Source organism: Lolium perenne, chromosome 2 (assembly GCF_019359855.2).
Source record: "Lolium perenne isolate Kyuss_39 chromosome 2, Kyuss_2.0, whole genome shotgun sequence".
Classification (NCBI taxonomy): Eukaryota; Viridiplantae; Streptophyta; class Magnoliopsida; order Poales; family Poaceae; genus Lolium; species Lolium perenne.
This window is the reverse complement of record NC_067245.2, coordinates 312329899-312340589: the sequence shown is the minus strand read 5'-3', so window position 1 is coordinate 312340589 and position 10691 is coordinate 312329899. Positions and strand designations below refer to the sequence as shown.

The 10691-nt window shown below is 41.9% G+C and overlaps 1 protein-coding gene across 2 annotated transcripts; it reads right to left on the bottom strand.

Moving 5' to 3' along the window:
• Nucleotides 1-306: 306 nt before the first annotated feature.
• LOC127336823 (putative glucose-6-phosphate 1-epimerase) lies at nucleotides 307-6757 on the bottom strand. 2 transcript variants are annotated; one of them, XR_007873540.1, is made up of 10 exons: nucleotides 6506-6757; nucleotides 3292-3366; nucleotides 2780-2836; nucleotides 2523-2683; nucleotides 2230-2370; nucleotides 1916-2018; nucleotides 1717-1816; nucleotides 1349-1608; nucleotides 814-1152; nucleotides 307-690 (listed from the first exon to the last, which is right to left on the bottom strand). XR_007873540.1 is itself a non-coding variant. In XM_051363687.1 (9 exons), the coding sequence occupies exons 1-8, from the start codon at nucleotides 6638-6640 to the stop codon at nucleotides 1370-1372; spliced, it is 1011 nt and encodes a 336-aa protein (XP_051219647.1). In that variant the 5' UTR covers nucleotides 6641-6757; the 3' UTR covers nucleotides 307-690; nucleotides 1349-1369. The 2 variants fall into 2 exon arrangements, 1 of the variants encoding a protein (XP_051219647.1); XM_051363687.1 differs by lacking the exon at nucleotides 814-1152.
• Nucleotides 6758-10691: the final 3934 nt, after the last annotated feature.

Below are 10691 nucleotides of genomic sequence, written 5' to 3'. Positions count from 1 at the left end.
CCGGGAGCAAAACTCTACAGCACAGACAACCCTCCCTTTTGAAGTCACTACTTGGAACATTCCCTACATTCAATTTTAACCTTCTTTACAACCAAATCAATCAATCATAACATACACTGATCCGTTCCACATTGTGAAGTCTAATCATTGTATAATCAGTACTTCATCATTGTTTAAAAGAAGTTCATCAGTATATAACCAAATAAAATTTGAACCTTTTAGGCTGAGTTCAACCTTCACAATCAGTACTTCAAACCCAACATTTGCTGGTTAGATTGCATAACAGAATTACCAAAAAATCACAGCTTTAATCAGACACAAAAACACCGCTGCTTCATTTAAATAACCATCCAATAGACAGGTAAACCATGCATCCAAATAAGCATCTTTCCTGTAACCACCAACAGGCCATGCAGTTCAAAACCTTGGAATGTTTTACACTATGAAACTTAGCATCCAAGAATAAAAGAAACTGATAAAATACAGTCATAAATTTATTTTACAACCCATCCGAGATGTTTCTTCAAACATCCCTAAAGAGGATATGAACAAAGTTTTGTCCTTTGTGTCATGTAGATTCGCTTTGTTCTGATGCGCATGCCGAAAACAACAAAGATTGAATAGAATGGAAGGAATGTTTTGACACTCCTTGATGCCATTTCCCTTGTGCATACGATATTAATAGTCTACCTGCAATACATGAAACATGTCCATGCAAATAGAACAATCAGTATTGAGAACAGATGTGAAACAAATATTTGCTGTGGATCATATATGTATACGTACGAAATTTCACAGCATCATGATACTTACAACTGTAAGCAGATAAAAACAAAACATTGTGCAGGTAAGCTAGTCTTTTGTAATTGGAGTTCTCAAAAGAAAAGGTCTTCCACAATATGGTTGCCGCTTCACCAGTAAATTCTGGTAGATTTTAGTCTCCACCGAATCCCTGATTACCCAAAAAGACAGGTTCTGCCAGTAAATTCTGGTAGATTTTAGTCTCCACCGAATCCCTGATTACCCAAAAAGACAGGTTCTGCGTACCATGCCTAGTTCTTGACAAAGCCATCTGTTTGTTGTCATAATTCTTAGAGATGCATTATGCCAAGTTCCTAGCATCTGGTCTCGCTTAATCGTGTCTAGAGAATTCTGCGTAAGTATGGGCTTAACAACTTAAGCACTTCTATAAATAATTTGGAATGCATTGTACAAGAAAATAGTATGCAAGTGGCTAAATAAAATAAAAAAAACTAGCTCCAATAGAATGTGTCGTTCACATAGCTCTGTATGTATATACCATGTTCACAACTTTCACGCATGGCCATTTTATCAGTAAAAATGTTACCTGCACAAGATTCACTAAGGGCTAGCTGATGGAATCCTCCGGGACAACTGAATCCTGAATAACACGATCCGGGTCCAATTGACCACTGTAATAACTAGACGGGACTGCAGATAATTCCAATTTTCCAGTCCACTCTTCACCAGGCTTCAGAGTAATTGGCTTCTCTATAGCAGCTGCCTCCACACATACCATGCGTTTATATTCGTCATCCCCAAAATCTGACATTGCCTTAGCCTTTTTGTCCCAAGGGTTCCAAACAACTGTCACCAAGGAGAAAATGAAGGAACTCCTTAGATTCATTCTTCAACGATTGTAATGATGATAATATATTGCATTTCTAAGCAAACAAATATCAGAGTTCACCATACCAGCATCCGGAAGGCCTCCTTTTCTCACAACAAATGTCCTTTTCTTCTCATGATCAATAATGGCAATTTTTGATGGTGTGCCCAGATATATTCTGTCTAACTGTAAATTTTACATATACATACTCCCTTTCAGTTAAGAAACTGGGACGCAAAGAAAATTCGAAAATGGCAGTATAATTAAGAGGCCTAAGTATCGCACCTCAGATTCAAAAACAATAGCATCGCCTTGTTCAGTGAAGCGGGCCCTATCTTGCAAGTTGTCTAGGTAATCCAGAGTTTCAAGACCTTCTACTCTTATCTCGCTGAAATATTAGGACAAAATTATTATAAGAGAAGAACTATTATAGCAATGGGGCAGTTAACGAGAAAACAGAAACGGGGCAGTTCACAGATGGGCAATTATAGACATATTTGGGACACCCGGACAACCAAACTTGGGAGTGAGGACCAAGTATTCTGCTTCTATTATAAGATAACTTCAAACGCTACTCTTTGATGGTCAGCTGAAAATACCTTATATCAGAAATCGAAAAGTATGTGTGATATGCAAAGGTAAAAGTGAATGACTTTGCATCTGCATTGCTATTCCTTATACGTGAAGTCAGCATTAGATCTCCACCAGGTCCAAGTGCAATCCTCAGACGGTACTCAAAACTGCAATGAAATAATTGTTATTATTGATCCATTTGAACACACAGGCAACTATGCTTGGCTTCAACAACAAATACCATAACAAAAAAAATAATGCCGCATTTCCTACAATGATGTTAACACACTAAATATGTAATTATTTGGGATTTGCCCACCTATGTGGCCAGATCTTTAAGTCTTCTTCGGTAGGTTTAAGGATTAAATCGATGTAAGCTCTACTAGAGACTGGTACTGGAAATGGTGGTGGATCAGTGTCAACAATCCAGGTCCTGTTCCTTGCAAATCCATGAGCTTCCAGATGTCCGAAGTTGGAAAACTAGAACAGGAAGAGTACTTAGAAAAAATAAAACCACATAAAGTAGAGGGAATTAATGAAGCGAGAAAAAGTGCAAAAAAACAAAAATTCTCATACCTGAGGAAAGCAGATTGGTATACCTCCACGTATAGCTTTTGGAGGTTTGAAAATAGCCTGATAGGAGAGTGACATCAGCCAAGGAAAATAATAGTCAATCAGGAAAGATGTGGGATCAAGATTCCAGTACAAGTGAGACACACATTTTTTGGCCACGTTGACAAGGCAAAATGAGCAGCAGGGGATGCTAATTTGAAATATGGCCCTCGCCACATTTCTATGGCATACGAGAAAGATGGTAATGAAAATTATGTAAAAATTGTTTAACATGTTGGACTTCACAGCCAACCATAAGTGAAGATAAAATTTGCTGTTGACTGCACATAGTTTTGCCCTGGTATTGAACTGATAAAATGCTGAACTAGCATTCAGAATAGATATGTATTCGTATGTTATAAATGTCTTGATGATAATCAAGTCGAGTCAGTATTTAGACACAAAAATTGAAAATGCTAAGAGATTGTTTTAGAAGCAACAACATATTTTGTACGTAAGAAGGAAAGTAATGTCACCTTATTGCTAACAAAAAGCAGCTCCTCGCCATGCTCATCTTTCCATGATGTGACATGGCCACCATACAGGTACACCTAAAAGAAATAGCATATAGGACTAAATAAGTAAATAGTTATATTTTGTAACAGGTTAACTAAAAGAAAAATGAAAGCTCTCAAAAGGTAGTTAGCACTTCTGAAAGTCAACAACTGTTTGTGAAGGTTGAACTCAGAACCGATCCTAATTTGGATTGGTAGACGCTGTTTGCTTATGTCGAAAATTCTAATGGACACAAATTTTATTATCTGGTATGAAGATCATAATCCAGGTTCACCCTGTCACATAGAACTCTAGAACGCAAAAAGAGATGGGCAGATGATTTAGAGTGAGCTTATTGTTCTATTATAGTGGCATTTCTATCAAAGGTCCATCTAACTAATAATTCTGCCGTGACAAAATACCTTTTTTTTGTTGCAACAACATTCTTAATATTCCAAAATTTTGAGCAAAAACCAATGTACCAGCCTGTGTCACTATAGTGGTCCGAATGTAGAAGCTTGAATAGCCAGGCCTTGTGGAACATCAGTATGACATATATTTTCACGATCACTTCAGACATCTGTCATCTTCGTATGCATATGATAAGCAAAATAATATGGACTGGCCTCTATCTAGTGAATCAACAGACACACATCCAGACAGTAGAAAAAACTTTCTTAATGAAAGGTGGAACAATAATCATGTCAGTAGGGCAACAAACTTAAACTTCACCCGTAACAACATCACATCCACTAGTTTACCACCCATCATTTCTCTATCAGCTCAAACTCTCACCTGGCGTTTTTACCTAACCCGCTCTTCAGGGGCAGGTGCTTGGCACAACAGAGACCTATCATGAACATATCCAGATGTGTTGTCACTGTTGTGTAGACTACCAGTTTAAGCCGAAAAATTCTCAGGTTGGCAGAACAAGAGCTATTTGTATCACGACAGCAGGAAATAGTTGCCACGAGAGTTAAAACACCAGAAGTTAAAACACTGTCGCCATGCCGGTTATTGTGTATAGTAGACGAGATAAGCATGTGCTACTCTACAAATGTTTAATACTCCCCCCATCCCAAAATGTAAGGCACACTTTGTTTTGCAAGGTCTTTGATGTATGACTTTGACCACTAATATATACCAAATTATATGTTTCAGGAATGTACACATAGTATCGTTGCATTTATCTTGCATAGCATTTCATATACTACGTATCTAATATCTTTATAATAATTTAACAAATCATAGTCGAAGTTATAAGTTGTTGACCAGCGAAAATCAAGGGCACCTTACATTTTGGGATGGAGGGGGTCTATAGTTATATGCTCATGAAAGAGATGAGTATTCAACAGAGTAAAAACTTCCATCCTGGTAACCTGCAAGCTCTCCCAGATACGAGGAAATGATTCCATTATGAACCAATATACTCACCACTCTCAGAGTCACGAGCACATAGATCAGAAAATTATCATATTAAAGCTTTGTCTTCAGGAATTAAAGAAAATCCATTATAGATCACAGTGGCCACTTTTTTGTATCATGCTACCGATTTCTCGATCATCTTTATGGGTGCACTTTTAATACTGAACACACCAGGCTCAGACTTGTTCATGATTACTTTGCACATGTGTCTTCTTCGTACATATTTGATATGCCAAATTACATAGGCTTGGCCCATGCAGGAAATGTCAAAGAGACGTCAAACAGTAGGAAAATCATAATCGGGTTAACTTCTAAGTGACAAGTGGAATAATAACCATGGCACTAGGGCCACAAACTTAAACTTCACTAGTAACAAAAACACAAATGACCACTAATTTCACTACCCATCATTGTCTCTATCATCTCAAATTCTCACCTGGCATTTTTACCTATCTTTCACCAAAGTTGACCTCATGGCCCTTCTCCACAAATTACAGCTGAAATTAACATCAGCAAGCTGAAATGTGTGTCCTACTACTCATCAATGTCTTGATAACTGAGAGTAAAGTAGGCAACAGGAGGTAGATTGGAAGGGGTTCATCAAGAAGTGAGTGTCTGATCAGTTTGGCTTGATAACCTCATCGGTCACTTTTAGATACAGGACTGCAGGTTTGGGGAGTCCTATATAATGATAAACTGAAGTGCCAAACAACAACAAATCTATATGTTTGACCGATGTCATACCCTATAAATGCACATGACGTGCTTGACATCATTCCAGAGTCCTAACAGTCAGCAAAGCAAATCGGCTGTCTAGGAAACTTCTTCAATATATGCCTAGCTAAAGGAAGTTCTGTGTTGCAATACTGGTTATCTACCTCGTCGGCAAAAATTCCATCAGTGACCCAGTCGTAGATGGATCCGTTCATTCTTATAACCCACTCTTCAGAGAACAGGCCTCCGCACAGCTGAGACTATCATGAAGATTTCCATGTGCGTTGTCGCTGTTGCAGTGTTGTGTATACTGCTATTTAAGGCCAATAAAACATACCCTGGTTCTGAAGAACAAGAGATGTTTGCATCACAATTTAACAAAAAAAGGCAACAGTGATCAGGAGAGCTAGCATCAGCAGGTCAAACTCTGGCGCGCCACATGTTGTTTGTGTTTTGTGTGGTGGACCGAATGAGAATACTGCTACTAATGTTTGATATATACTGGTCACGAGATAGACGCTGTTCAGCAGCGTCAAACCTTCCCCTGCTAACCTGCGGGCTCTCCCCGATTACAAGCAAATCCGCTCGCCACTATCGCGCAGCACACACATGAATCAGACCGATTAGCATATTATTAAAGCGTCGTATTCAGGAAAATTGCAGGAACTCCATTATAGATCACAGTGCCTTTTTTTTTGTACCATGTGTTGATTTCTCGACTGCCATTCATCACTACAGGCATCTACAAACAGAAACTCCTAGTACTGAACGCGCGGGGTCGGAAGTCGGAACAATGATCTGCTGCGCACACCGCGTACAAACTCCCCTCCGAGATCAGTTCATCACAGGCTTCGAACGATCAATCTTCCAATCTCGCTTAGGAAAATCCGCAACAAATGGAAAATGATCGGGATCGGAGCAGCGATTGCAGACACTCCCGCTCCGTAACATCCAGCGCCACGGATCTGCACCGAGATCTGACCGCCGGAACACGTGCCGGGCGGAACCGAGGGAGAGAGAGAGGGAGAGGGGGCGTTGTGCGCAGCAATACCGTACCTCGACGGAGTTGCCCCGGACCTCGCGGAGGACGACCTTCTCGAGCCCGTTGGCCGCCTTGACGTGCTCCACGGGCACCGGCCCCTGCGGCAGGGCGGCGGCGCCGCCGGCGCTCTCGTCGCCGGCCGCCGACATGTGAGCAGCAGCGAGCGGGCGAGCGAGTGAGGTGGAGGTGGCGAGACCGCGAGAGAGATCTTAAATTGGGGAATTCTTCCGGACAGGCAAGTGCGTGTGCCGTTCTCTCTCGAGGCTTAAATAATTTCTCCCAAGTCCAGATGCTCTTCCGATCGCGATTTATGGCACTTTATTTAATGATTTTTGCCTGCGTGTGCACGCGATCTTGCCGCTTTCACTGAGTATATTTTTTTGGGGGGAAATGATCTTGCTTTTTTTTTGTCATAGATTACTTGGCGGTTATACATTCTGATGCGGTAAGCTTCTGGTACTCTAGCGATTTGCTCTTGTGCGTTTCTTCCACGTATTTGTGTCGGCCTATTCGTCGTATCCCTTTTCTTTGGTATATGGTATTTTGCATTCTAACCAGTGGAACTCTGAAGGCGTTTTCGTACTAAAACGCCTGACCACGACATGTCACTATTATTATTTACAGCACGCTGATTTTCTTGTTCCGACGCAAGGTAAAACTGGTTGCTTTAGGATGAGGTTCTTGTACATGAGAGTTACAGGGGAAAAACGTACACACAAAGTAGCACTGACTTGTTCCGGCAAAAGAAGAAAAAAAACTATAGCATTGACTTGTTGCAAAAATAACGAAAAGATCCGTGCTCTCGCATAAAATGTCTTTTTTCCGATGAATCTAACACTTCAGCGAAATTAATTTCTTGTCTGACTTCCTAGCAAAACTATTCAGAATATGATCTATGGGTTCGGCGTCATCGAGAACATCGTTGAAGTTGTGCAGGTTGGCACCAAGCCACACTTAGCCGAAGCAAGGTCGGCGCCAGTGGCATTGGTGTCTAACACCTTGGGTTGTTTCCTGCTCAGTTTCTTTAGCGTCGTTCTCGATGGCGTCGAGCTCAAGAGTCAAATTATGAAATAGTTTTATCAAGGGGGCAGAAGAGGAATTAGTTTCGTCGAGGGGGCAGACGAGGAATTAGTTTCGCCTAGAGGTACGTTGGCTTGTGGTTTTAGATTTGGCTCTTCCAATCTATGATTCTCATCATTGGCGATTTTTGCTGCTCTAATGCGATGTTATTTCAAGGGGCTTAGCATGACGACTTTCCGTCCATCTATTATGAAAGACTACTGCGATAAGCTTTGCTAGGCTCCGATGATGGAGGGGCAGGGATGGCGGAGGGCCTTCGGCTCGCTCTAGTGCTCTTAGTCATCGCTAGGTGATCAAAGACCTATTTATAAATTTTATTAATTTTGATGTTTATTATATTATCGTGGAAGACTATTAATATATCGGCGGTAAAAAATGTCAAAAAAGAGCCATCAAGTCGTACTTCAATTTTTTCCTCCATAGCCAATTGGCTATCCAAAGCTAAGGAAAAAAACACCACAACTTGCGCCGAGGATAACCTTCCGACGATCACTTTCCCTTGCTAGATAAAGTTGGTCTCCTGATGAACTTTGGTACTCCGTATATCACCTCCGTATGAGGTTGGCGGCGACGTCGTAGCCCAGCGGACAGCGGCACGGCATGGTACCGGTACGACACGGTCCTGTCGCCAGTCCTCGTCACCGGCCGTGTCCAATCACTCGGCGTCTGCCAATAATACTGACCTGCTATGATTGTGGTCGGTGACGCCGACCCACATACTACGCCACAGCTCGACCGTGCCGTGCGTGCGTGCAGGCGCGGTGCACGGGGCGCCAGCCACACATGTACGCTCCGCGCCGTGTATCCGGATACGGATATCGATGATTGATTGATCGATGCGGCGGTCAAACTGGCGTAGCCGTCGCTTTACGTGCAACCGAAGCCTGCGCGACGTGAAACGGAAATTGTGGGAGGGCTTCTTTTCTCTTTGACTAGACGGGGCGACCCAAACGGAAAAAAGGTCCGTTTGCGTCTGCGTTGACAAAAAAAAAAACGCTCCAGTGACTAGACGGAAAATGATCACAGCGTCTGTTCTAACGTAAACGTAGATCAAATATGCGTTAAGAATGCATCCGCGAGTACGTTTGCGTCCGTTTGGCCTGCCTCCCTCTCTCCTCCTTTAATGCAGTGTAGGTTCATATGCTGGCCACTCCTGTCCACACAAATGGAATCTTTCTCTCTTTCCTCCTAATCAATGCATGGCAAACCCTTGCGGTCAAAAAATGCGTCTATGCCGCTGGAGAAGTGGCAGACACATGCGGACATGTGGACATTTTTTGTGTCCGTGTCCGACGCAAACGGACATAAATTCTGTCCAAAATACATCGCCCCATTGGAGATAAATGTTCGCGCGCGTTCGTTTGCGTCAGCTCAAATGGTCGAAATCGACCGCGCGTCCGTTTGCGTCAGGGGTGGCTCCAGTGGCACGACGCATTTTTTTTTTATTTTGCATTTTTCAACATAAAAACATAATTTACATAGTAAAAGAAAGGAAAATAAAATAAAAAACCCTAAGAACGGCTGCGCCTACTGGTCGTCATCGTCGTTGTCAATCACGACGAGCTCCGGTACCAGCCACGGACAGTTGGCAAGCGGCGGAACATACGCCGGTGCCGCCTGTGGTGACCCAGCGTACCACTGCATGGTGTAGTACACAAGTCGTTGACATAACGCAAGTGAAACACCGTTCCACTCATATTACATCCCTCAGAGTGGTACAACAGAAACATATGCGAGTCCAAGATATGTCTATAGAAGTACACACGAACTGTTTACATAAGATCAACACAGCCTCCTACTTTACAGTGAGGTAAAACTTCAAATAAAGCTCCAGAAGAATGACTCGTAGTCTATCTTATTGCTAACCCAAGCTTAAGAGCTACTTGGCTTGCTATAGAAATCTAGCTACTTAGGTTCTAGGATTAGGGAAAGGTTCCCTTCTATTACTAATCTAGGTTTCCACTCTAGTTGCTGCAGACCCTGACTTCATTGACTTCTTTGCTTGGATTCTTCATCTTGTTGCATGCAAGTGCAAGGCTCTTTTGAGCAAGGCACCCCTCCACTTTACCTGATGCTTAAATTTTCCCATTTCAAGTTTTTACATTGCAAGTTTTTGCTTGGTTTATTTAAAGCCTACGTTTATAGTTAACTTTGGTCTAAGTATAAAGTAGAACAAGAGTATCAAACTTAGCCTAAGAAGCTTATGAGTTAAGTAGCACTCATTAAGACTAGTTGCTAGTGCTAACAAAGAAATGTGGCTACTCTAGATGGGAACATGTGGCTTGTTTTTAAATTTGAAACCTTGGAATGATGAGTCATTCCATTGAATGATTTTTGAAGGTGAATATGACCAAGAGAAGATGGTGATTTTTGATAAAACTGATATTGGTTTGGATGCGATACCTTTCCAAATTTTGAGTACCCCCACAATACCTGATTATGGGTAGGGCTTAACTGGAAGTTTATGCATCTTAGTATGGGTTTCCTCTGAACACACGTCATAGGGGTTATGCCGAGGCTGCCTCCGTTGTTGAGAAATGATGTGAATTGAGGTGAATTGTACGGCCAAGCCCTGTGCAGTTCCCAGGTTGACAGTTGGTCTTCACTGGGAGGCCAAGCTCATGGGGAGAGGTGCTCATACTAGGGTATGTAAGTGAAAGGTTAGGGTTGATGATCCGCGTACTGAGTTACGATGATTCAGGGTTATCCCTGACGGATGTAATCAAATGTTGTGGCACAAGTGTGCAACCTCTGCAGAGTGTAAACCTATTCGAATAGCCGTGTCCACGGTTACGGACGGTTGGAAAGGCCATACAGTTTCCGGTGTCAGATTCTTGAAAATGTTGGTGAAGTGATTGGTGACTGGTGACTTGTTTGTGAATCACAACTTGACTGGTGGGAATGACACTAATATTCTCACTTGAGTTAGTAGCACATGAATAAGTTTTTATCAAATACTTGTGAACTAAACTTGGCTTTGTGAAAAAGAAACTAGAGCTTAGTATCTCTTTACTGGAATTGATAGTACTTACATTAGTATTAGTTTGCGAGTACTTTAAAGTACTCACGGCTGTGTCCCTGGCTATTCAAATGGCCAGAGTATGAAGATGGACAGAACTA

What these genes read in the sequence shown, in the direction of transcription:
- LOC127336823 (XM_051363687.1), bottom strand. Translation starts at nt 6,640, where the DNA reads ATGTCGGCGGCCGGCGACGAGAGCGCCGGCGGCGCCGCCGCCCTGCCG. An exon ending in CTATTGTTTTTGAATCTGAG is followed by an intron (nt 1,817 to 1,915) that starts GTGCGATACTTA and finishes TAAAATTTACAG; the next exon opens with TTAGACAGAATATATCTGGG. An exon ending in AGGAGGCCTTCCGGATGCTG is followed by an intron (nt 1,609 to 1,716) that starts GTATGGTGAACT and finishes CCTTGGTGACAG; the next exon opens with TTGTTTGGAACCCTTGGGAC.